This window comes from Coptis chinensis, chromosome 6, assembly GCF_015680905.1.
Source record: "Coptis chinensis isolate HL-2020 chromosome 6, ASM1568090v1, whole genome shotgun sequence".
NCBI classification, from domain to species: Eukaryota; Viridiplantae; Streptophyta; class Magnoliopsida; order Ranunculales; family Ranunculaceae; genus Coptis; species Coptis chinensis.
Genome location: NC_141461.1, coordinates 14,149,009 through 14,176,910, shown reverse-complemented (window position 1 = coordinate 14,176,910; position 27,902 = coordinate 14,149,009). Strand labels below are relative to the sequence as shown.

General features: G+C 38.2%; 1 protein-coding gene across 11 annotated transcripts; it reads left to right on the top strand.

Annotated features, from left to right (window-relative positions):
- The first annotated feature begins 1,666 nt into the window (after nt 1-1,666).
- LOC147491614 (DNA polymerase eta-like) lies at nt 1,667-27,659 on the top strand. Of its 11 annotated transcripts, none has more exons than XM_086566590.1 (7): nt 2,141-2,398; nt 2,775-2,969; nt 22,295-22,598; nt 24,295-24,388; nt 24,478-24,521; nt 25,173-25,286; nt 25,383-27,659. In XM_086566590.1, exons 3-7 carry the CDS (start codon nt 22,569-22,571, stop codon nt 25,755-25,757), a joined length of 657 nt encoding a protein of 218 aa, XP_086422716.1. In that variant the 5' UTR covers nt 2,141-2,398; nt 2,775-2,969; nt 22,295-22,568; the 3' UTR covers nt 25,758-27,659. The 11 variants fall into 11 exon arrangements, 6 of the variants coding, with proteins under 6 accessions (XP_086422716.1, XP_086422717.1, XP_086422719.1 ...); XM_086566591.1 differs by having other exon boundaries at nt 22,291-22,598; XM_086566595.1 differs by having other exon boundaries at nt 2,147-2,398; nt 22,295-22,626; nt 24,295-24,329; nt 24,481-24,521.
- Nucleotides 27,660-27,902: the final 243 nt, after the last annotated feature.

Sequence of the window (27,902 nt, the reverse complement as noted above, 5' to 3'; positions counted from 1 at the left end):
AAGCTCTTGTTTTTATACTTTCATATCCAAAAATTGTGCATGGGCTTGGAGCCATGTTTTGGGCCAGAGAATCAAGCCCAAACCCCAATTCTTTCAGTCCAAAAAGACCTCTTCAGCTGCAAGTGGCGTCAACAGACTTTTCGTCCACTTCTGCTCCTCTGATTGGCTCAAGGCTTAGACCATTGGAAAGCTCTTTCCGATCCGGTCGTTTTGACATAAAGTAGGCCCAATTCCGAGGTCTGAGTCCAAAGATACGACTTTTCTAAGTTCTCACGACTTTGAGTCTGTTTCTACCCGCGTCGACTTCTCAGCTTTTGACCGGGCTTTAGAAAGGCTTTGTCTTCTTGAATCTTGGCCTTTAATCACAGAACTCCTTAGCAACCGACCTTTGCTCCTTTATCTCGCTAAAGTGGCACATTTCTGCACATAATGGACTTTGAAGCCTGAAATGCATAAATTAAAAACACGTAATCAGTATTAACTCTTAATTATTACTCACATAATTGGTCTAAAAGTATGACTGTTACAGGGTTAAAACTACAGTTTTGGGCTCTTATTAGTCATCACGTCCCCAATAAAGCTAACCGCGGTTAAGATTAAATATCAAGAATTTTTTGTTCTTTGATTAAGGGTCTTTGTGTGGAGAATAGGTTACCGGATGCTGTAACGTTACTTGAGAAGATGAGAATGTTGAAATGCCCGCCTGAAGCGATTACTTATGGTTTTCTTATTAATGGGTTTTGTAGGACGGGTAAGGTAATGGATGCTTATGGTTTGCTTAGGAAAATGGAGGAGAGGAATTGTAAGCCTAATGTGGTTGCGTATAATATAGTTATTAATGGGTTTGTTGAGGTAGTTATGGGTGAGGCACTTAAGTTGTTTGGAGAAATGAGGGATAAAAATGTATTCCCTAATGTCACCACTCACAGTTCTATTATTCATGGGTATTTTATTGGAGGCTATATGAATGATGCTATTAGCATTTTCCGTGAAATGATGGAGCAGAGAGTTCCCCAAACGTGATAACATATAACATATTGATGCATGCTCTTTGCAAAGAAGGGAGGGTTGTGGAAGCACATGTAATGCTATTTGTGATGATTCGGAGTGGTGAGGTTCCTGATGCAGATTCGTACTATATATTGATGGATGGCTATTGCTTGGCCGAACAAGTGGATGATGCACTGAAGCTCTTTCATTCAATGGTTTCTAAGCGGATTAAGGTGAATGTTATCAGTTACAATGCTTTGATTAATGGATATTGTAGAAGTAGGAGAGTAGATGAGGTAGTAGGTCTGTTTAAAAAAATGCAATGCAAGTGGTTGAAACATACAATTGTTAATTACACTACGCTGTTGGGTGGGCTGGGGAAAGTTGGTAGAGCTGAATCTGTTCAAGAGCTCTTTGAAGAAATGATGGGCAAAGGAATATCTCTAGATGTTGTTACTTACACTTCCATAATTCATGGACTTTGTGTTTCTGGCTTTTTTAAGGAAGCCACATGGTTCTAAATGATATGCTAAATAGGGGAATTCCACCAAATGTCGTAACCTATAGTTCTTTGATTTCTGGTCATTGCAATTTGGAGCATTGGAAAGCAGCCAGTAAATTTGTCAATCAAATGGTGGTTCGAAGAATTCCACCTAATGTTGTGACATTCAACATATTGATTAATGGTCTATGCAAAGCAGGAAAACCTGACGATGCACATGAACTATTAGAAAATATGGTTCAAAGAGGTATTGAGCCTAACAAGGTCACATATAACACACTGGTACATGGATATCATTTGGCGGGGAAAGTGGATACTGCTCTGAAGCTCATTGATTCAATGGTGGTTAAAGGTCTTCAGCATGATGATGTGAGTTTGTTGTTCTTTTCATGGCTTACTTTGACCCTTGGCAAATTTAGTATAATGCCTCTATGGCTTCACTCTTTTGTCATCAGGAGCGGATCAAAATGTTTATCAACTCTTATTTTTATTTTTGTTCTTTGTTGTGTCATTCAGTTCACTTTACATCTTTTGTTCTACTTATTTGTTTTATTCAGGCAGACATTGTGGCCCCTTATCGGTTTGCAATATCAGATTTCAAAATTTAAAGGCAATTTAAGGATAATTTATAGGAAAAAACTTTAAACTTGAGGGTTCCAAGAGACTTCCAGTCAAATTATCACATTCAACCATTGAGACTATCAATTATTTGGGTGTTAGGTAAGATGTTTCTCTATGTTGAAAGAGGGATCACGTCATGAAATTGAGCTCAACCAATTGTTGCATGAGTGGAGCCAGTTGGGATATAAAGTAACTGGATCAGTTTGCAATGTCTCGGTGCGAGCCCAAAGAGAGAAATTAATGGAAGAGACCTCATCAGTGTTCAATGGGAAGCTTAACATCTTGGTGAGTTTCACACTTACACTCAAATAACTTTTAATTTTCTTTATCCAGCATATCCTCACCCAATGTAATAATGCCTAAGAGGAGATGATACAAAAAATACGGTGAAAAAATAAGCATTTAACAAAATTGCTCGCAGATATGATGAACAAAGAGCAAACGGTAGACATATACAATAATGTCAAAAGGGTCATAGGTTCAGTAGCTTCTTCATATCATGTAGTCTTTGATGAAATAGTAGTATATACTTCCTATATACTTACTATATGACAAGATTTAGTAAAAAAAAATCGACACAATAAAACCAATATGACGTTCCATATATATTCATTAATTGAAGGACCTATATTTCAATACTCTTATATGTTTTTGTGTCTAGGATAACCCCTGCACTAAAAAGTTACTAAAGCTTGAGTGCAAGGATAGGACATAATCAGCCCATTCAGTAAGTATACAACTGAGGTGACCATGGGTTTACCATGATGAAGTCCATCTGAAATGAAGTAGCAGCTTATATTCAAGAGTAAGCTATGGGTTTAAGAACTCTTCTTCTTCTTCTTCCCCTTTCAACCAGGTATGTCTTTCAAATCGTTTTTTGTTTGCATAATGATAATACCCCTTTGGTGATATTGGTGTATTTGATTGATGATTGTTTTTTAGAATACCCATTTGTTTATTTTGTTTGCTTTTATGAACATCTCGAATCTTTGATTGATTTCTAAATATTTTAGGACACAAATTTCTAATTTTGTTGATTTAAGAGACACCTGAGTTAATAATGATAGTATCCATTTGCCTGGTAATATAGTTTTTCAAACTGAAGCAATATTGTAACGCCCATATTTTTAAAATACGTTTTTATTTATTTATTAATTAATTAAATAATTTATTTAAAAAAAAAATTGGTTGGATTGGACTCGGGACATGTGGGCCTGGTTTTCGGGCCCGAGTCTGTTTTGGGCTTGGGTTTCGGCCCAAGTATATAAACACATTGTTCTGAAAAATAGGGTTCAAAGAAAAATAAAATATTAAAAATGGAGGCAGAGCTAGAAACGCGTTGGCTAGAGCGTTGGAGCGCGACGGCTCGGACTACGAGGGATTCGTCGAGCTGTTCATACAGGTGAGTAGCTATTTTGCTATTTCACCGGATTATAGTTTTCCGTGTACCGGCGTATACTGTTAAAAGTTTTTGTTTATGTTTTCGGTTCATTTTTACATTATTATCGTTCGTACTGTGGTTGTTAAAAATATATTGGATTTGAACTATTGCGCTTATTGGGCTATTTGATGTTGAACTGTCGAAGCTTCGACAGAGCATCAATGGCAGCCCCTGTCCGTATGCGTGTTACTAGGATACTGTGGGGGGCTAAGTGATTTCTATGGGTGGCTAGTCTGTGGTTAGCATAGAGCTGTTGGAAGCTCCCAAGAGAGGCGTAATGGCGACCAAACGCCGTCTTGTGTTTCTTGAAGGTTTTGGTTTTTGGGTTTTATTTTTTGTGTTTGAACTGCGTTTTGGTATTGTGAGTGGGGGTTTGAACTGTCGGTGGCAGTGGGGAGTTTGGGCGTTGATTGAAACTTCAAGGACGCGAGAATGGCGGTGGCCGAACCGGTGGTTGAAGCTTTTGTTTTTTTTGTTTTAATTGGGTGTGTTGTTTTGCTTTGTTGGGTTGAGGTTAAGTTGTTATGTCGGATTTAAATGTTGGAGAGTTGGGTGGGCTGTCGATTGGAAGCTTGAAACAAGCTTTAATGGTGGCCGAATTTTATCTAGATCTAGTTTGGAGGTAGGAGATGGAGTTAGCAAATCGAGGTGGAGCTTTCATTAAAATTATAGGGTTTGTGATTTGGGTTAAAACCGCCTAGTTAAAAATGGGTGGTGTGTGGAGGAGTGGTGGCCGGATTTTCGATGGCTGGAGGAAGAAGAAATTTGGGGAAGAAGATGCACTGTAGCTGTGGTTGGGCCTTGGGCCGAATCCACTTGCTATATGGGCCGACCTTGTTTTGTTTGCTTGGGCCGATGATAAGAGCCCAAAACTGTAGTTTTAACCCCTTAATAATCATACTGTTAGACCAATTATGTGAATAATAAGTAAGAGTTAATACTGATTACGTGTTTTTATGCATTTCAGGCTTCAAAGTCCATTATGTGTAGAAATGTGCCACTTTAGCGAGATAAAGGAGCAAAAAGTCGATAGAACTTCCAATGCCATATCTTTGGACTCAGACCTCCTGGATTGAGGCCTACCTTATGTCAAAACGACCGGCTCGGAAAAGAGCTTTGCAATGGTCCAAGCCTTGACCCAATCAGAGGAGCAGAAGTGGACGAAAAGTCTGTGGAAGCCAACTGCAGCTGAAGAGGCCTTTTGGGATCGAAGAATTGGGTTTTGGGCCCGATTCTCGCCCAAAACATGGCTCCAAGCCCATGCACGATTTTGGATCTGAATGTATAAAACAAAAGCTTAGCTCTTTGTTAATGGCAGTTAGGTTAGGTAGCTAGTTAGACCTAAAATAAGATAGATAATTCTAGATCTAGATTTAATTGTTTTAATTAAGTTTAGTTCCATTTAAATTATTGTATTAGATTAAACCTTTGAATCTTGTTCTTCATTTGATTAGATCAATAAAGTAGTATTTTTATCAATTTCGATTTTGTCATTTCCATTTCTAGATCTAATTTCAATTCTTGTTCTTATTTCATTTTAGTCATTAATTTAGATTTCATTATTGTTTAATTAAGTAAATTTCAATGCTTTATATTATGTTTAGATTTAATTTAAATGGAAATGATTATGAATGATTCAAGGCTAAACCTCCATTAGAGGGGGTTGAGAAACCTTGATGAAAGCTTGATTCCAATTATCGGAGATTGTCGTAATTTCCTTTCCACTCTAGAAACGCTTTAGTTCACCATGAGAATGGGTTTAATTGTTCACATGCTAATTATTAATTGGTAGAAATGCCATGTGTAATTAGGGATTAGGAAGAACCGATTGTTCTCATGTAGCAGTTTCAATTCGATTACTTACGACTTCGTCGCTAGTGGATTAAGTTGAGTTAAGGTGGAATCAACCCCCCTCTAACTCTTTATCATCGAATCAACGTAGCATTCCCTTAGTTGTCTGATAATCGACTAGTTGCATTTCGTGGGTAGTTGCATCTTAGTCTAGTTGCTTTTTCGTAAATCTCTCATAGACTTTAAGAAGATACTCATACTTAGAAAACACAAAGATGGGAAGGACTAAGAGTGGAACGAATCACTCTACTCCACTATATCTCATAGGATTGAGAGTAGAAAACTTTTGATAAACTTATAGAAACAAAATAGTTGTTAGTTTACTTACGTTGTGAATTCATCGTTCATTTCGTAGGTAAAACACATCATTTCACTTTTATCAAATGGCGCCGCTGCCATCTTAGTTTCACTTTCGTATTGTTTTCGTAGTGTTAGTACTGTTTTTAAAGTCCCATTTCACCCACCCACCCTTGTTTGATTCATACTGTGGTTGTCCATTTCAGAGTTGAAAAATTCCGGGCAAAAATTACACAAGGCTTGGCAGCATCCTCCTTGAGCGACCAGCCCTAAAACACTGTAATTTGAAAATTACTTTCGAGGCGCATCACGCTTCTATCGCTGAAAGCGACCACACCGTGTTAAATTTTTCGGTTTTCGACGGTTTTGATTCGAACTTTGCTCTTTCATATTTTTCAGTGTTCTAACCCGCTATATACGAACAAGTGTAAACAAGACGCTATTCATAAAGCGAAGCAAGGACCTTGTCAGGTATTCCTTTCTTCCACACCTCGCATCTCCTCGTTAGAGGTTTATACTTGTATATCGAGAATTGTTTGGAGTGTTGCATGTTTAGTTAAGCTCGACTTAGTCTTGCATGAGATTAAGGTGCGGTCGAACAAAAACACCTAACGTAAATACACAACAACAAAGAACAAACAAGTCTATCTAGTATACCACACACTACACCTCTAGCTACTATTACACACACACACCACCGATATAATGGGGAAGAAAGAGAGACTCCTCTCTCGGACTTCTACAAAGCCTTGGCGATAGCCCCAAATCTTGCATCGTTCTAGCGGAGACCCGGGAGGATTTGAGAATCCCTCCAAATATTTTTAATTTGTTACCCGCTTTTCATGGTTTAGACCATGAAAAACCTTATCGGCTTATATCGTAGGATTGAACAAGTCTTAACAACATTCCACCATCCTACGGTTGGTATGCGAACAAATTAAATTAAGGGTATTCCCTTTCACCTTAGCCGATAAAAGGCGTCTTGGTTAACCTGCCCAAGCCTAATTCTCAGGACTTCGTGGGCTAAACTTGTTCACCGTTTTTATGGAACATTTTTACCCCACCCTAAAGACGGATGAGATGCTTTCCAAGATTCATTTCTTTTCGACAAAATCCTCATGAATCATTTTCAGAGGCTTGGAATCGTTTCACCGATCTGCTTATAGAGTGTCCACACCATAACCTAGCAAAAGACACGTTAGTTCGTGCCTTTTTCAAAGGACTTCAACATCACCATAAAGAAGTCCTTGACATAATGAATGGGGGTAGTTTCTTAAGTAAAGGAGCCTCGGAGGCTTATAAATTTTTAGAGGACCAAACTAAGCGAAATAATAATTGGGGGGGTAGTGATGATATCCCCCGCTCCGCTAGTTCTACTAATACAGTTAAGGCTGCCGGTATGTTTGAAATTAAACACGATTCCGAGCTTAAAACTCTAATCGAATCACTCACTAAAAAGGTCGAGGCCATTTCTGTACAACAAAAGCCTATCCCCGTCATGAATGTAAATTCAAACCCATGTAATTTCGTTGGAGTCCCGAGGCATCCCGACTCCCCCGTCCTATATAGCCTATGAACAGGGCTTGTTCCATTAATAGTGAACCTAACACCCCTTGGAGACAAAATCCCAACTCCGGTTGGAGAAATAACCAACAAGTCACACCTCGAGGGTACAATAATCAATATGTTAGGCCAACGAACGGCTTTAACCAAGCTCCACTCACGACGGGGGCGAGTCGGGGTAATTTTAATAATTATAACAACCAAGTGCAACCTCGACAAGGTCAAGCACAAGGTCAAGGTAATTATAATAATTATAATGCTAATAGAGGTATCGTTAGGTAAATAATAATTATCGGAATCCACCTATAAATAATTCCGTGAAATAGTTCAAATACACCACCCCACGTGACTACTACACCCACACAACCGATCGCCTTGACACCTTCATACAGGTGAGCAAAAACTTTTCCAAACCATGGCTCAATCTAACCAACAGCTTCTACAATCCGTTAATAATTTAACCCAACAATTGGCTCAAGATAAAGCCCAAACCAAAGGTGTGTTGCCGAGTCGCACGAATACCTAATCCTAAAACAACAAACACAACCTTTGAGGTAACCGATAATACTAGTAATGAATATGAAAATGTAGGTGAGATAAATGCCATCACCACTCTCCGCTTAAGGCAGAGTGGTTGATAACAAGGTAACTATGCCTATAGTTACCCCACCAAGAGTCCCTACACCTACTATTTTACTAGATACGAAATAGAAACCGAAGAGCCTACCAATTTGTAGAGGTACCGGTTACAACACAACCTAAGAAAACATGCGGTTAAACATCCAGGTGATACCATTGCTAAATATAGACGAAACCACCGTTTCCACAAAAATTAGCCATGTTAACTAGGGATACAAATTACGAGGAGATTAGGGACGTTTTCAAGAATCTAACTATAAACCTTCCTTTCCCTCGAAAGCTATTAAAAGCTACCACATCATGCTAAGTTTCTTAAGGAATTGTGTACTACTAGGCAGCGAACAAATATACCAAAAGACGCCTTTTAACATAACAATTCCCAACCTTATCCAACATAATGGAATTGTTAAGTCTGGGACCACAATTAGATCCCTCTTGTCTGATGCACCTTAGGAGATTCCTATCTGACGACGGCGTTATTAGACACGGGGGCTAGTGTTAACTTACTCCCATTTTATTTGTATAGACAAATAGGTCTAGACAAGATGCAACCCACTAAAATGGCGTTGCAATTAGGTGATCGGTCTATTAAGTATCCTAAGGGTGTAGTCGAAAATGTCTTTGGTAAAAGTTCGAGTTTCTACTATCCCGGCTGATTTTGTAGTCCTCGATCTGAAAATCGCTAACGACTCTGTCCCATCATTTTAAGGCGTCCTTTCACGGCAACCCAATGCGCTCATTAATTGCGTGATGGTTCAATGTCCATGTCTTTTGGCCATCTTCTTTGTTGAAGTCAATGTTTTTAAAACAAGGACCGCGATTACCCGATTAGCCTATGGATGGAGAGGTTAGCATGATCGAGCGTTGTTCGAGATTATTTCAACAACACGCCCCCGATAGTCATATGCCCAAAATTCTTTCCTTTGGAAAGTCGGACTCCAACATTTTCATTCTACACACTAGTCGATACACATATTATTGATGAGGAAGGGATAGATGACTTTCTCAAAGATGTAGAGGGACTACCATAGTAATGTGGATATGACCAATCTAGATGAGGAATTCGATGAGTTTCTTTGAGTAGGTGACGATTCACCCTATCAAGATCTACCTTGCACAACATCCACCTCGATTCCCTCCTTCCACCCTTTTCAAGGAATCTCGAGTTTGCACTTTCGATCCTTTTGTTTCTCCCATTGCTTCATAATTTTTTAAATCCTCCTAGCAAACGAGATACTTGGAAGGACAAACTATTTGACACCTTCATTTTTAGAATTGAGGCAGTCCCTACACACACAAATGAATGAGTTGGTTGCTAAAACCACATCCTCATTGTTATGCGTCGCCTCTTTCTACAACTTATACATATCCACCATATTCTCCACAACCATTCACTTTTCCACACTTATTTACTAGAACACCCACTCATTCAAAAAATTAAAAAGAAGGTGCATGATAAGTTACACAATAGGGTAATCCGACTTAGTTTTCATTCCACTAGGTCTGCGTCGTAGAAAATCTTGGTGCTTGATTGTGTTTGGATATGTTTTACGTGATATTTATTTATGGAATGATCCACAACTATTTCGGTTGTTGATATATGATCAACTCTGCATGTTCATACATATGTTTTAGATAAAGTCTCGAGTATCGACTATAAACGACTCAAATTCTGTGTTTGGTGCACTTCCTTTCACTTTAATATATTGGTGAGTGCACCATTAAGGTAACCGTGCCCCCTCCCTATGGAGTGTGTGGTACGTAAGTACGGATCCTAAGTCCACGGTTCACATAGTTCCGTTTTCCACTCTTGCATGTTTTTCTCGGATTTTTGAGTCATGTTTCTCTATGGTGTGAATTATGTCTTTATTGCTTATTGTTTTTCCTTCTAAAAATAATATAAAAAAAAAATAAATAAAAATAAAAAAATAAAAAAATAAATAAAAATAAAAATAAAAATACACATAGTAATCTAGGAAGTCTCGAATCGACTTTAAAAGACCCATTTGCTAAAACAAATTTTCTAAGCTTCGTTGTAAAAATTTGTTTTGGGGTAGGTGTTAGTGTTTCCGTACTAAAATGTTTTATGTCCCATTAGAGTTGCTTTAGGCGTTTTATTGTATTACGATTCGGATTGACATAATCTATTAATTTAGAGTTCATTCGTTAAGATAACTTACGTCATGCACGACTTCGAGGCGTTTTCCACTATCGTATGTCATCCAAAGTCGGAATAGATTGTTTTATGGATCATTGGATAGGAAATTCTCTCGATCATTTCCATATCTCATTCGCAAAAAATCGGACCCGGTAACGGCTGCAATTTTGAATTGAAATTAGCGAAAAAATCGAAAAAATCAAAAATTCGATTTTGGGCTTGGGCTAACCACTCCGCCGCGGCCAGGCCTTCAGCGCCCTTACCTTCTCACCATCATCAGTTCATCGTTTTCATCTTCCATTCCGCCATTAACAAAGCTCCAAAACCTAAAACAAAATAAAAATTAAAAAGAAAATACAATAAACCCACTTTCAAAATCAAATCCTAACCCCAAATCTTCTAAAACCAAACCACCACAACCCCCCGATTTAAATCACTAAAACCACGGGAATTTACAAATTTTGGTCTTATACCACCACTCCACCACCACCACCATTTTTTCTTTTTCATGGTCAATTTAAACCACCACCACCACATCATATTTAAACCCTCACTCCATTCCAAAACTAGATGGCTCAACAACGAATTATCACCGAAGCAAGTTTTCATCGCCGACCACCATTCGCCGTTTTACGGTGAGAAATGGCTAGTAGAGACTGGGGTAGTTTGTGGTACTTTCGATCGACCATGAAGACTTGGTCCGACGGTTCTACAACACCGAGGGAGTTGGAGGGAGTAGGATTTTGTGATGGTAAGGAAGAAGAGGGAGGGAGTTGACTCATTGATTTGTTGGTGAGATTCTAGGCATTCCGCCTAGAATCCATCTGATGCCACTCTCAGGAGCCCCAGTTTGTGACGGGTAGAGCCTCGATGGGCGTGGATCGGTCATCAATGGGAGCTACAATACAAACTCCCATTGTGTTCGCCAGGTCGCCAGGGACCAACCGGTTACTCTGACCCGATGGATTAGTCGAATGTCCTAGGGAAGGACAAGGTCGTGACATCGGTCCGACCTGCCTCCATCGCCTTATGGGTACTCCGGGAGCGTAAGCATAATGTTTCTGTATCTTGGAGTTTTTGCTGAACATGATTAGTGGGGGTCGGAAAGTCTTTGGCACCTCTTCCCCGTGTTAATCACCAAGATCATCTTTGAAGATGAAAGCGACTCCGTCGATAGGATTTACATTACCACTGCCCATAACACGCGTATCTATAGGGAGTGTGTCCAACAAGTTTGGAGGAGGGCTGAGGATATAGAAGAAGAAGAAGAGGATGGTGGAGCTGAGAATGAAGAGGAGTATAACACCCCGTTTTTTATCGTATTTTCTATTTAATTAATTAATTTAATTGTTTATTTTAAGAATTAACCGGATTGGACTTCCGGGATACGGGCTTGGTTTTGGGCCGAAGTCGGTGTTGGGCTTGGGTTTCGGACCCAAGTATATAAACACATTGTTCTAGAGAATAGGGTTTTGAAGATAATAAAATATAAAAAATGGAGGCAGAGAAAGAAGCTGGTTTGCTGGAGAGGTGGAGCACGACGATTCGGGCTAGGAAAATTCGTCGAGCTGTTAGCTAAAGGTGAGTAGAGTTAACTCTCACCACTACTAGAACTATGATTTTTCGGCATTTTAATATTTCTGTTTTTACTTGTCCATAATATTGTTTTGATTCGGCGTCGTGTTGTCGAAGTTGTTAAAACTTCGAAAGTGAAACTTCGGAGTTGATTTAGAACTATCGAAACTCTGTTGAGGCGATTTGGTTTGTCAATGGAGCTCAGCTTCAAACAAAGCAATGGTCCCGCATATATTAGTACCTGTTGTGTTTTATTTTTTCGGTTATACTTGATTGTGGTTTTTGAAATCGTCTTCGATTGGGGATTAGTGGGGATTAAATGCGGATTGGGGGTGGATCGTTTGAAGCTCTTAACTCTTAGGGGGTTAATGGAGGCGCTCATCTTTTTTTTTGTAATTTATCTTGGATTGTTATTTTTGTTTGGATGTTGGTTGTTGGGTTGTGTAGTGGGATTATGATGGGTCGAATGGGTCTTTGGGAAGCTCGGTGGAAGCTCCCGGACTTGTTAATAATAAGCGTTCTTGCCGGTGATACTTGGAACTTGGGGTTATCGTTTTAAAAATCGTTTGAACCGGTTTTGTTTGGATTTGATGTTTGTTTGTATGTTGGATTGGTGTGGTCAAGTCGGAGGTGTTGAAAGCTATCAATGGCGGCTGATTTGGCTTGAAGTCGCCGTCGGTGGGTGGTGAGGGAAGATGAAATCGAGTTTTCATATATTAAAGGTGTGGGGTTTTCTTTAGGAGTCCAACCGCTTGGTTGGAATGGGTAAGCGATCGGTATTTGTGGTGGTCGATTTGGAGTCAACGGTGGTGGTGGAGGAAGGAGCCCGATAGAGAAGATGAACAGATGATTTGGTGTGGGCTTTGGGCCTTAGGTGAGATTAGGCGATCCAAATCTTTTAGTTTGGGCGGTTCTAATTTTTTAGTGGTGGGCGAAATTTAAATGTTTGGTTGGGCGGATTGTGTTTAATTTGGGCGGTTTAAGTTAAGTTTTGTGGACCAGTTCAATTTAAGATTTTTGGACCGAACCACTTAACAAGTTTTGGGCGGTTTTCTAATATTGTTCGGGCCAGACCATTGGACTTAAAATAGATCTAATTGGGTTTTTAAATGTTTATACTTCCGGGTTCTAAGGTTTGGGCTTGGCGAGTTGGGTCCGAACCATTACCTTGGTCATGAGCCATGAGCCATGCACGTTGACCTTAGCCATGAACCATGACTTTTAACGAACTTTTGTCGAACATGGAAACGACAGTTTGACTTTGACCATGACATGTTGATTTTGACCGTGACATGTGGACTTTGACTTTGACCAGGGTTGACCATGGTTGACTTTGACTAGGGTTGACTTTGACCAGAGTTGACTTTGACTAGTTGACCCAATTTGACCTTTTAACTCGGATTATGATTTGGGTTATTAAGATAGGTCTAGGACTATTAGCATACTTGACTTTAGGCTAAGACCTCTATATATACGTGTGTATGTGTATTAACTACTATGTGATTTTGCAGTATTTTATGATATACAACGTTATGACACTAAGACATCCCTGAAATTAATAACGCCAAAATCAAAAATACGAGGAATCAAGATACTCATTCGTTATCTTAAATGATATATAAAATAAAAGTTCAATAATGCATAAATAAATTTACAATATTTCTTTTAGAACTCCACGACTCAAGTTTTGGATTTGAGTTTTATGACCGATGATGTCATATGTTAGGTGGGCATTTATTGAATGTGCCATAAATGGCCCGTTAAGCGTTATATAGGGGTATTCATTGAATGTGCCATGAATGACTCGGTATTCATTGAATGTGCCATGAATGACCGGATTGTTTGGACTACCTACTAGAGGGAACTAAGGTATTAAGCCTTGGGGTTAGTTGTATTCCTTGAGTGTCACGGGAATGTAGGGTTGGGTATTCCTTGAATGTGGCAGGAATGACCTAAGGTACATAGGTTGTGAAATGGGTGTATAAGATAAAGTAATTGATTAATCGATAAGAGAAATGGATTTGTTTATACGAGTGTGCTTGGGTTTACTATTGAATACATATAGAATATCTACATATGTTATATATACAAGTTCTAACTTTCTTTTTACTGGGGGAGGGTAGGACTTAATAATATTTTGTCTTGAGGGGACGCGGTCCTACCCTTATCTGGCCAGGGATATCGGTAAGTGTAATTCAATTATTTAGATATTAAAAGGAGTTATTAGAATGAGTTAATAAGATGGGCGTTAATAAAATGGAAGTTTTGCTTGGGAAGAAATTATCTTGGGTTAAAATGACGGAACTACACTTCCAAAGCCGTGAATGATTAAGTTATGGGATAATATAAAGTGATTGTTTGAATAATCAAAGTATGATAATGTTTATATGTATTTAGTCTACTCATACCAAAAATTCAATTTGTTGACCCATGTTTGCTCTGTTTTTAGCGTGGGTGTGTTCTTAGGAACATAGGTGGAAAGCGATGGAATTGCGGCAGATTTGGATTCTTGTGCCGAAAGTCCAGGGAGTTTATATTTTAGGTCCGTTCTTTTTTTTGGAAGTATGTAATAAGCGTAGTTTCATATTCATATGGAATGAGAATAAGATGTTGAGGACACATTATTCTTAGAATTTTATATTGATGATTTTTGAATGGAAGAGAGAATTTTTGGAGTTTTTGTTGTTAAGATTATTTATGATTTGGGTTTTAGGTTTTGACATATGTAGTATCCACCCGTCATAGCTTTGGGTTTTAGACAATTGAACCAAGTGATGTTTGAGATATTTATATTTCAAATATTCATTTTTTAATTGTTTAGAAATTCATTTGTGACAAGGCTGGGGGACATGAGGATGATTCGGAGGAGGATGAGGAGGGGCGTGACTTGCTTTGATCGGATGCCTTCCGAGGTGTTGGTCGGATCACGAGCGCATGGCTATGCTTCATAGGGGCATCGTTCCCCTAAACACTATCTGTCGCGGACCTCCGGACTTCGACAGGCTATTATTCATCACAACTTCGAGATCCGCACCCGAGAGGATGGATGAGATGGGAACAGTGAGATGGAAGATGGAAGCCAGCGCCCGGTTTAAGTGGATATGCTTGCACGCTTCCTACCTCATCTGAGACTCTGCCGAGGACACGAAAACGAGGCATGGCGTCGTCGGCGAAAGGGCGACTTTTCTTTGACCTTCCGGGGAGCCAGGGAGCCACCACTAGAGAGTGTGCCCTCCGCCACCAAATGGCGAGGTATTTAGAGAGTGTGAGGATTGATAGTGGTTGTTGTTTTATTTATTTTTGTTGTTTTATTGTAATGTAACTTTTATTTTAAGTAATTTGAATTTTGTAGTGAAAGGTACTCAATGAAAATTTTAATATAAGGGGTTATTTTCAGTATGTGTGGTTGTTTCATATTGATCCCACCTTCCCAACTTGTTTGGGGGTGGTTTTATCAATTCAAGCTTTATTTTTATATAACCCCACTGTTAGAATTTATTATGGAGTCAAAGTGAAAATATGGTTGTTTAGGCAGAAATATGATTAAGTATCATTGTAGGATGAAATCTAGATTAAATAGGTACATTCAATCATATAATCAACCTAAAAGATCTTTGGGTTTGAATTAGAATCAAGAAAATGAGTTGTTTCCGTTTTCGGGTTTGGAAATTTTAGGATTTAAAGAACTGCCCGTAAATTAGTTTTGGCAACTTTTCCGACCCATTTTAGCAACTTAAAACCTATATAAACTTGATACAATCTATCCTCACAACTCACACTACACCTAAACTCCATCACGACCTTTCACACCCGCGATTCCCACGTTTAGTCTCCATTTTTGCAAATCTGCAACTTCGGGCTGCCGCTTCGCTACACTTCCTCGAAAAAATTTTACTCGAGGCCGCCAAAGGCAAAAGGCAAAGCGCGACTGAAAAACACTAGAATTCCAAAATACAAAGAAAACGCGACTTCGCGCCCTAGTTGTTGGCCTTTCATAACTTCCGTGGACCAGAAATTTTCCAGTTTTTCGCGTAGTACCGGTTGTTTTGCATTTGTTCGAGTGTAGTTTGAGATGACATCTCCTATAATAATACCGGAACAGTCTTTCAAGATTTGTTCCAAAGCACTACTTACGGTGCTTGGTTTATGTGAGGTGATCACATCGTTGGTAGGAACCTCTTATGGTAAGACCGGTGAACTTTATTCTCCAAAGACTTGCATCTTATTTTTATAATAACCGCATTTTCTTTGAGAGACCGATGGAGAACAAGTGTTCTCCATCAACATTGACGATGAACCAATGGAAATTACCGTGTTCTTGCTAGCATTTGTTCTTGGACTTGCTATGCCCATTTGAGATACAAGACCTATGGTGCTATTAGATTAGATAATATGCATGTCTACACTTATGAGTTTTGCACGAGGCTTATGGGGCGGGCATTTTCCGTATTGAGGACCAAGGGGACTATAACGTTGCCGCAGTAGCCCTTGTCCATGAACATAGGAACTGTTATGTTTTGGATTATGCTAAACATTTTAGGGGAATGGCGTTTTCTTACGTGAATGGCGCCACTTGCGGCGTTTTCCTTGCTTTAGCCATTGCCGCCCGGTCTATGACCTTCCCGAACTTTGATGTCTAGTTTAGCACGAGCCCATACCATGAGGCATAAGTACCTTCTTATGCATGTTCTAATTTCCGCGTATTATGTTATGTTTCTTTCCTCGCTTTTTTGTACACGCGTTTCACGGATTGGATTAGGGTAGACGCGGTGCGACCCACCAATAGTCTTATTCGATCTTTCCGTGCAATGACTTGGCGGTGGGCGGATACAACCTCACCAGGTTGCACCCTACACCCCATCGCACCAAGTGGCACTTAATAGGTTAGCAACCATAGATGATAAATGGCGTGAAGCGACAAATTATCATAGCATGGCGGGGCGAAGGAGCCCTCACTTCTTTATAGAAGTAGAGGATGGCCGAATATAACGAATAACGGCGAGGAGTGGAGGTAAGTTTTTAGTTTACGGTGAGTGTCCGCTTATGTCCCAAGCAATTTCATTCTTTTAACCCCATAATGGGTAGAACTTCATTATAGAGTTGAGTCGGTTTGTATTTCCTATATTAGTACGTTCTAAGTTTGTTTTGCGGATGTTCCCGAATTTCCGCGGCGTTTGATGGTATTTTTACTACCCTCTTTATTTAAATGCTTTGAGGGACAAAGCATGCTTCTTGTTTGGGGGCATAGAAACACGTGTAATTAAGACATCTGCTAGGATATAAATATATATAATATGCATTTGTTTTCTAGTTAAAATTTCAAAATTTAAAAATATAAATAAATAAGTTATGCTATACACTTAGGAATATTGGTATTGTTTCTTTCTCCATGCTCTTAACAATCTAGAAGTCTCCATTAGGCTATTTGTTCGTCGAATAATAATTGTTAGAAACTTAGGTTAATATATAGGTAATAATCTTTACATCTATCTATAAATATATTACATGAGTATCTATGATTGTTAGCGATTAAAGTTTAAAAATCTAGGCTAGAGTACTTATTCTACAAATCCTGTGAGAATATAGCCTAAAGCCTTATAAGCCGAAACATTTGAGAAATGACACAAGGGAGAAGTAAAATCGAATAGAAAATCACACGTCCACTTGCTTGATCACTAAACCATATCCTAAGCGAGAATTTAGGCCCTTTTTGGATCGATATAGCCGAAAATTCAAACCTATGAATTATTTTTTAGCTAGTAAGCTGAGCCTTTCATTAGCCCTTCCATAAACCACAATTCCTTTACCATTACAAAAAACAAAACAAAAAATAAATAAATAAATAAATAAATCAACCTACCCAATTTAGAATAAGTCTGAGAATAGAATGAATAAAGAAAGAAGAAGAGAAAAACCTATGTAAACAAAAATTAGTTAGTGGCTTCAGAAAATAAAGAAAAGAAGTTTCCATCCAAAGAAAAGAAAAATAGAAATAAAATAAAAACTCCAAAAATAGAATAAAAGGGAGTCAAAAGCCAAATAAAAGAAAAGAAAAATATGGCTAAGGATGGAAACAAAGTGTAGAAGCAAAAGTAAATAACAAGGTTTTCTCTAGTTACATAATATGAAGACTCTATTATCTCAGACTTGTCCTTTAGAATATCCATTTCCTTCCTTCTTAAACCATCTCCTAATCCCCGCAACACCTAATAAAGACCTTTAGCTCAATTAGGAATAGGTTAGTGTGATAGTAAGTGGCAGATGTGTTTGATCGACTCCGGCTTCCTGTGTGTCATTGAGATTGTAAGGTAAAGTGTGCCCACTGTACACTGGAGTAGCGAAACTTGAGTGGAAAAATCAGAGTGTTGTTTCTTGACTATTATTGTGAGAACCTACTTAAGGACGCTATTCCGAGTTCTCAGAAACAAACCTGCTAAACATTTTATAGTACTACTCATTGTGTATATGTTTATTGTAGATGATAGATTATTATGCATATATTAGCTTAGGTTTCTGACTTGGTTATTCTTATTCAATTGCTAGAGAGATGTATAGATAGTTGAGCATGAATAAGGAAACAATAGTTTTATTTTCTTAGTCGTTGTAGTATAGATGAAGTTTGTGAGTACCTTCACTGGAAAACTCTCCGCAGAGGCTATAACTTCGTCCACTAGGGAATTCCTAGTGGTTTAAGGCCTTGTTGCATATGGTCAATGTAATCGCTTTCAAAAGCGAGAGTAGTTAGAACTCCATTTTTGGTCACTTATTCTAATTTCTCATCTTTTGCTTGAGGACAAGCAAAATCTTTTTTTAGGGTGGTTTGATAAGAGCCCAAAAACTGTAGTTTTAACCCCTTAATAATCATACTGTTAGACCAATTATGTGAATAATAAGTAAGAGTTAATACGATTACGTGTTTTTATGCATTTCAGGCTTCAAAGTCTATTATGTGCGAGAAATGTGCCACTTTTTAGCGAGATAAAGGAGCAAAAGTCAGTGAGAACTTCGAATGCCATATCTTTGGACTCAGACCTCGGATTGAGGCCTACCTTATGTCAAAACGACCGGCTCGGAAAGAGCTTTGCAATGGTCCAAGCCTTGACCCAATCAGAGGAGCAGAAGTGGACGAAAAGTCTGTGGAAGCCAACTGCAGCTGAAGAGGCCTTTTTGGACTGAAAGAATTGGGTTTTGGGCCTGATTCTCTGGCCCAAAACATGGCTCCAAGCCCATGCACGATTTTTGGATCTGAATGTATAAAAACAAAAGCTTAGCTCTTTGTTAATGGCAGTTAGGTTAGGTAGCTAGTTAGACCTAAAATAAGATAGATAATTCTATATCTAGATTTAATTGTTTTAATTAAGTTTAGTTCCATTTAAATTATTGTATTAGATTAAACCTTTGAATCTTGTTCTTCATTTGATTAGATCAATAAAGTAGTATTTTTTATCAATTTCGATTTTGTCATTTCCATTTCTAGATCTAATTTCAATTCTTGTTCTTATTTCATTTTAGTCATTAATTTAGATTTCATTATTGTTTAATTAAGTAAATTTCAATGCTTTATATTATGTTTAGATTTAATTTAAATGGAAATGATTGCGGAATGATTCAAGGCTAAACCTCCATTAGAGGGGGTTGAGAAACCTTGATGAAAGCTTGATTCCAATTATCGGAGATTGTCGTAATTTCCTTTCCACTCTAGAAACGTTTAGTTCACCATGAGAATGGGTTTAATCGTTCACATGCTAATTATTAATTGGTAGAAATGCCATGTGTAATTAGGGATTAGGAAGAACCGATTGTTCTGCGTGCGATTCAATTCGGATTCTGACGACTTCGTCGCTAGTGGATTAAGTTGAGTTAAGGTGGAATCAACCCCCCTCTAACTCCTTATCATCGAATCAACGTAGCATTCCCTTAGTTGTCTGATAATCGACTAGTTGCATTTCGTGGGTAGTTGCATCTTAGTCTAGTTGCCTTTTCGTAAATCTCTCATAGACTTTAAGAAGATACTCATACTTAGAAAACACAGCATGCGGAAGGACTAAGAGTGGAACGAATCACTCTACTCCACTATATCTCATAGGATTGAGAGTAGAAAACTTTTGATAAACTTATAGAAACAAAATAGTTGTTAGTTTACTTACGTTGTGAATTCATCGTTCATTTCGTAGGTAAAACACATCATTTCACTTTTATCAGCCGAGTTCAGTTTTTGGGGCCTTGGTAATTAGTTGGGCCCGATTATGTTCTACAGTGTTGGGCCAGTTCATTTCTATTTCGTTTGGGCCCTTTTCCTATTAGTTGTTAACTTGTTATGGGCCAGTTCTAATTTTTGTAATTGTGGGCCGGTTTTCTCTTATTTTGTGGACCTGTTTAGTTTAAAGTTTTGGGCCGAATCCAAATTATGTTTTGGGCCAGCGCAGTATAAGTTTTTGGGCCAGTTTCTAATAATGCTTGGGGCCAGTCCATAGTACTTAATATAGATCCCAATTGGGTCAGATAGAATAAATAAGTTGGTTTTAGACTTTCGGGTTTTAAGGTTTGGGCTTGGCCAGTTGGGTCCGAACCATTACCTTAGCCATGAGCCATGCACCTTTGCCCTTAGCCATGAACCATGGCTATGACCCTGAACCTGTCGAACACGGAAAAGACAATTTGACTTTGACCAGGACATGTTGACCTTTGACCATTGACGGTTGACTTTGACTTTGACCATGACATGTTGACTTTGACCTTTGACCGTTGACTATGAAATGTTGACTTTTCCTGTTTTTCACCTATTTGATTTGTATGGACAAATATAGTAATAAAATATTGTCGATATTATAGAACTTGGTTGGTCATTATCTAATTTAGATTTAACGTGAGTAGTGTGTAAAGCATATATATATTGGGCTTTGATTGTGGACCGCTGACCGCCTAATTGTGTTACGTTTTATGTTGTATATTATATGGACACATATAGTAATAAAATGCTTGTGGAAGCTTGTATAAATTTGGTTGTCATTATCTAAGAAAGATTTGACATTGATGTTGTGTATTTTTGACACGCGACGATATTGAGATGTTAGGAGACATTATATTCCTAATACGTTATAATAAAATGTATGCGATCGTTGAAGCATTATGCCATGATATCATATGTTGGGATATATATATTAATGTAATATCTTGGAGAAATTTATATAAACGCTCCATTATTATATATGTGAGATGCTACTATAAGGTAGCATAGTATTGGTGAATATTTGCCCACGGGAGTGTGGTGTAGTACAATAATATATTGGCACGTGAAAATATGAAAATGGTTATGAGATATATTGAGATATTTCTATATATTGTGGCTTAGTGCAATAAGGCAATTGACCTGCACATGATATAGTAGATTTATTATGAGTCATTAATGTATGACACTTGAATAAATTACGTAACGAAAATCCTAGAACCTAGCTACCACAACTCATGTGATTGGCCCTTCTGGCGTTTCAGTTAATCTGAATGGCCTTCGGGCGGCCCTTCTGGCGTTTCAGTTAATCTGAATGGCCTTCGGGCATAAGTAATGTGATTGGCCCTCCCCGCGTTTGAAAAAGAAAGTGAATGGCCCTCTGGAGTAGCCCGATAGTAGTTTGATTATTCCGTTAAGCAAAATAGAACGATGATGCATAATATTTTATGCCGAATAGTGGCGATGCCCACATAGATTTGGCTTCCGTGTGAGGATTTACGGTGTCGCGATCCCGGCCAGGGTACATACGGAGTGGCTCATTATGTAAGGGAGGCATGTGGATGTACATGTTAGAATTTGGTAGCGATTGTGGTAGCCGGAAAACTAGGTAAGACATAGATCTGACGTGATTTTAGGGACACACAAAGAAAGCCCGAAATAATCTTATTATGGTAATATGCTTGGTTGATTATTTGTTTAGTTGAACCTAAAACCTCGATGGAGGAACTACATGCCTTATTTATTATCGCGTATAGTTTGTTGTGTGGTTAGTGGGAAGTTAAAGGCCTCGATGGAGGAACTACCGCCTTTATTATTGTGCTTAAGGATCTTTGTATTAGTCGTTGAAAGTTAAAGGCCTCGGTGGAGGGAACTAAGCGCCTTGTGGATTGTGTATATATATATGTATATTATATGTTGTATTTTAGGGGTACTCACACCAAAGATTGTTTATATCTTGACCCGATTTGCATGTTTGCTTATCGGGTGTGTTCATAAATGAACATAGTTGATAAGTCTTGACAGGTTTAGTGATGAAGAAGATTGGTTCTTTGCTTGTGGTTTTGCGTTAGCATTGCATCTCGGTTGTGTTTTGTTTTCCTTGAGGTGATATAGATTTTCAGTCTAGACGATGTTTTACGTATTTTCATTTGTAAATTTTTGTAATGAAGAGGACATTTGTATAATGGAACTTTTATTTGGTTTTTTAATTATCCGCATATTTAAACTGTTGATGGGTTTTTGGGAGTGGAGAGTGTGTCACACCTCGGAGATCGAAGAGTCGGGAACAAATAATATTTTTTCCGAATTCTGTCGAAATTCGGGGTGTGACAAATATTGTTGAACCCAAAACAAAGAAAGTAACCCAATTTCGATTTCCCCAGCAAAAAAATGTTAAACTATCAGTGACAATTTGTTGTTGTTAGCCAGATCACCTCACAGTCCGATAAATTAGTCTCAAGTAGCTGAATGCTTTAACTATGTTCCAACTTGGATTCCGTTAGATAACTCAGCTGCCTTTTAAACATCCAACTTCCTGGTGCATTTTCTTATACGATGTCCTACAACAACAACGCTACTAAGGGATTATCTGTACGTGTCCACCAAGAAATGAGGTGAAACTTCACTCAGTATAAGGAAAGTTTGTGTAGGCATTCTTGCTGGAAGAGCAGAGTCGTTCCCCAAATACCAGAAAACTAATTGGATGAGGCTTCTGTCAATGGATTGGAGTTTGGTGAGATGATTGTCATGTCAATATTTTGGTTAGTATACTTCCTGGGATATTTCGTAAATACTGAATAGTTGAGAATGCTCTCAGTGAAACACGTCAGCTCCCTTTTTTCTCTTAGATGGACACCTCACTTTTTATAATGATTCGGAAAAAAAAAAACAAACTCACGCCCAGTTTAGGGAACTGTTCGCGTAACAATCTGAAGTAAAAGAAAAAGAGAAATAAACCTTTCGACAAAACAGACGAACTCTGAAGATCTGGACAAAAATAAAAACTTTCCAAAAAAAAACAATAATGAAAGTTGCTATTAATTTGTGCTTTAGAGTTTACAGAAACGAAAACAACAAAATTGTTATTAAGAGTTGAACTCGAGACCTATATGCACAATGTCACAATTCAATTGCCATGCGACTGAAAGATTATGGAATCTTTTAAAAGTCCGCATTGTGGTCTGTGGATCCCTCTCTTAAAGGTTCTCCACATCAATTTGCTCCTTTAAACTTGCCTTGAAAAGGCTGGTGTGGCCCTCAATTTTGAGGGAAATGCATTGGTAACTACCTTTAAAAAAAGACGAAAAAAATGAATTTTGGGGAAAGATTTTGAGCTTGGTTAGGTTTAGTGAAGCTAAAGAATTTTGGTTCCATTTTCTATGAAGGTCAACTCTATTGTTTGAATGGGCTTTCTACTTGCTTAGAACACGAAACTACGTATCTATGCAACCACCTAAGATACAATGCTCCTCACAGCTAATGTTCATGCATCACAATACACTGGCAGCTATAGTAGTAAACATTGTAACATTGAGCATGTTCTACTATGGGTCGTGTATTTGATTGCTTTGATGATTCAGGCTGATTCATCAACAAAAATAGGATGTTTTGATCTAATCTGCTCATGATTTGTTCAAACTAGCCTTGAGATAGTTCTTTGTGCCAGTATTGATCCTGTTTCGTCGTAATTTGACGACTAATATAAAATATCCATTTACCTCTAGCAAGAAAGACTCTTAACTCTTTAAACCCCTATTTGATGGTTGATGGTCTCTACTCTGATATAATGGATCAAAAACTGAAATCTGAATGAATTTGGAATTTGGAATTTTCATAATTTGTTTGTCAGCAAACCCGTGTGTTGAACTCATCCTAGAAGACCACTAAACCAGTGAGGATGCACAAGTGCTAATTAACCAGAATTTACTCGAGTACCTGCGCGTTGTGAACAGTTTCTTACTTGGTTAGCGTAAGGAAAGGTTAACTAGAATAAGTAGTTTTCTAGACAAGACAAATAAGTTTCAAAATCACTATGATACTTGTTGTTGATGCCCTTTGTTACAAAAATGCACCGTAAAGCGTGATTATGTTAAAGTTTTAACCCAATCAAATAGGCATGCCAATGTTGAACAATTTTCTCGACACCAGAATTACCTTCCACAAATTCTAGATTAATGTCTGGCCTTTGTCAACTGCAATCTGGACGATATACAAGAGCACCCACAAACAAATAGTTAGTTATAGACTTATAGGAAAAGGATGATGGATGTCAAAAGTCTTAAGTTAATGCAGATTGATCATAAATAAACATTATTGCATAATCTGTCATTATGTAAAGGAAAACTAGATGAATAACTAATCAATTACTTACTAATTTTCTTTAGTTTTTTCTATTATCTGACTTTAATATAATTTCTTTTTCGACTCAGGACCTCAACACTGGTAATTGGTGGTTGCAGTTCAGGTACTCTCTCTCTCTTCAAATCAAATTATCTCCCTCAAATTCTCTGTTAGCAATTTTAGGTATTCAAATTTTTAATCATCTCTCTTTCTCTCTCTAATATTATCAATGGCCGAAATAATCTTCAATTTCATGCTTCTGTTTTCTTTAGTAGCTAGAGTTTGCTATTGGCCGGAACAAGCTTCAATTTCACAGGTTTGTATCTTCCGTCAAAAAAAGATACTTCTTTCATTTAATTAGTATATCGGCTGATGCATTTTTCATATGAATTTTATTGGCGATGCCAAGGGTTTGTTTCTGATATGCGTGTATTAAAAAAAAAGTTTTGTGAATATTTCATTAACAGAACACCAAATTAAAAAAATTCACAACTCTGTGTAAAGTGAGGGACTTCCCATCGTTCACCCTCGCACAATGCTGCTTGATTGTGCCTAATGAGACTGCTAGGTTTGCCACAAAAACTAATAGAAGGGTATATTTTTAGCTCATTTTTTGTCTTATCTTCCTATTCACCCGATTATGTATGCACTATGTTAACCTTAAGAGGGCGCATCCGTTACATAGTGTCTTCATCTGTTTTCATTTAGTATATGTCATTGTTATTTGCGAACTATGTATTCCAAGAAAGAATTTGGAATATAGGAATATTTATATAGATATCAACCATAAATTCTACTCTTGCTTCTATCCAAGATTGTGATACTCGAAGCCTTCATTAAGGTAGAACTATATGCTAAAATGTGTATTGTTGAGAGCTAGAGATTAGTTTTATCTTTTTTAAAATTCTAGAAATGAAGTATTTAAACTAAGTATCTTTTTTCTCCAATCTATTCCTCTCTGCTGCAGGTTGAATACTTGCTTAATAATCTTTGTGAAGAGTTGAGCGAACGAATTCAGTCTGACTTGGATCAAAACAACAGGGTCGCTCACACACTTACACTCAATGCTAGAGTGTACAAGGTGTATATGTTATTTCTTTCTTTTAGACCCTTTCTTCAAAGGAAAAGTTAAGTACACATCAGTTCATAACTATACTAAATTGATGTTATTTGGTAGACTAATGATTCGGATTCATTCAAGAAATTTCCTTCCAAATCTTGCCCGTTAAAGTATGGAACTACAAAGATTCAGGAAGATGCACTGAAACTGTTTAATTCTGGCCTACGTGAGTTCTTAGGTTCATACAGAGCCGAGACATCTGGAAATCAAAACAATAAGTGGGGAGTAACAAGTCTTTCTGTTGCGGCAGGTAAAATATTAGCTACACCACCATCAAATGGCATCATCTCAAGCTTAATAGAATTCTTAGTTCATGAAGTTCACAGTTTGGGGAGGTGTACAGTTTGGGTGTTCTGTTTCTCAGCTTCTGTATGTGGCAACCTAATATATATGGTGATTCGAGTAATGGGCATCGTAATGGGGTTTTGTTAGTTTCGAAAGATCCGGAGAATCTGGAAAGTGATTAGGCCCCTTGTACATTGCTGGGCTATTTCCTACTTTTCTAAGAAAAACCATGGCTCAGTATTATTCTACAGGCAAGCAAGCAGCTTCCAATGACCCCCTAAAAGAAATTTGAATTAGTAAAATCAATTCATTATGTTGCCTCATTGAAATGGGTATAATCTACATCATGTCAATAGTGACATTCATCCCATCCTTATTTCTTTTTCAAGTTTAGTGGATAATGCAATTGATGTTGCCCTGAGCCACTGAGTGAAACACTCAGCTTGGAGTGTTTTCGTAGCCCCCCGAGTGTGCATGCTCAATTCTTGGTTCATGAAGTTCACAGTTTGGGGAGGTGTACAGTTTGGGTGTTCTGCTTCTCTACTTATGTAGGTGGCAGCCTAATATATATGGTGATTCGAGTAATGGGCATCGTAATGGGGTTTTGTTAGTTTCGAAAGATCCGGAGAATTTTAGGGAAATCGCATTTAGGAAGTTTGGGGGTTGTTGAAGGAAGAGAGTAAAGTGAATGAAGGGGTTTTAGTTAGAGATGTTGGAAGTGGGTCAAGTTTGATAAGTGTTTAGATGGCTATGTTGTGTTGGATTCGGTTAAAGTGCCTAGAGCAACTAGGATTATGGTTCGGAAGTTATGTGAGTTGGGTTGGTTGTTTAAGAAAGTGAAAGGGTATGTTTCTAAGAGTATGGATAAGTTTCCAACAGAGGAAGTTGGGACAGTTGGGCAAGCGTTTTGTGCTGCGTTGCAGGATGAGTTTTCGGAGTATTATAAGTTGTTGGCGGTATTTGAAGCACAATCGATGAATCCTATTCCGATGGTTTCGTATGTGGTGAGTTCAGGGAATTATCTTTCACTGAGGAGGTTGTCGATTTGGTTTGTTGAACCAACAGTTAAGATGAGATTGATGACTGTTTTAGTTGACAGTTGTAAGATTATGAAAGGTGGTGCAATGGCTGGTGCAATTCATCATCATGCTCAGCACGGAGATTCTTTGGTGCGGGAGTTTATGAGGCGGCTGCTTCGCAGTCTGCTGCTGAGCCTCTATGGCGAGACGGCTACATGCTACACTCTGGGATGCTTCCATCATTCATTTCACAGTCTCTTGCCCAACGGATTCTAAGGACTGGAAAGTTAATCAATTTCCTTCGGGTTTGTTGTGAAGACCAAGGTTGGGCAGATGCTGCAGTGGAAGCAGCAGCTGCTGCTGGGACCAGGACTAAGAGGGGAGGGCTCGGCTATGGGGAAACTGATGCCCTTGAAACTCTGGTAATGGAAGCTGTGAAAAGGATAGATAAGCACCTACTGGATATTATGTACAAGCAGTATAAGTTCAGAGAACATTGTCTCACTATTAAGCGTTATTTGCTCCTTGGTCAAGGTGATTTTGTGCAATATTCTAAGAGTTAATATGCAGAAGTACTTATCATAATGATTCCAGCAGAGGAAGTTGGGACAGTTAGACAAGCGTTTTGTGCTACGTTGCAGGATGAGCTTCCGGAGTATTATAAGTTGTTAGCGGTACTTGAAGCACAATCGATGAATCCTATTCCGATGGTTTCGGAGGTGGTGAGTTCAGGGAATTATCTTTCATTGAGGAGGTTGTCGGTTTGGTTTGTTGAACCGATGGTTAAGATGAGATTGATGGCTGTTTTGGTTGACAGTTGTAAGGTTATAAAAAGTGGTGTCCTAGCTTATGTTGTTGGTGCTAATGAGAAGCTTTAGTATGAACTTAACTTCGGCAATTAATTAAATGTAACGGAATCAATGTTTTGCATCTAGATTGTTGGTTATTTCTTCTAAATATAATTGTAAACTGTGATTGCAGCATTGCAATATGCGATTGGAAGTACGTTCACTAGTTACGAAGTATAACATTCAAATGCAGGGCCGTCGTATACATCCTTAAATAAGAAACTTGACCTGGTTAAAAGCAACTTATATGCCTGGAAAGCCTATCTATATGACCATCTACTAGAAGCAAACAACAGGAGATACAGTTATGTAAAATGCAAAAATATATATGGCGTTGGTGTTTTATGCTACAGATTCACATTGATACTAAATTAACATAATGTATCCGTAACTTAAAAGTGTCCTCTATCCACCACTTTCTTCCA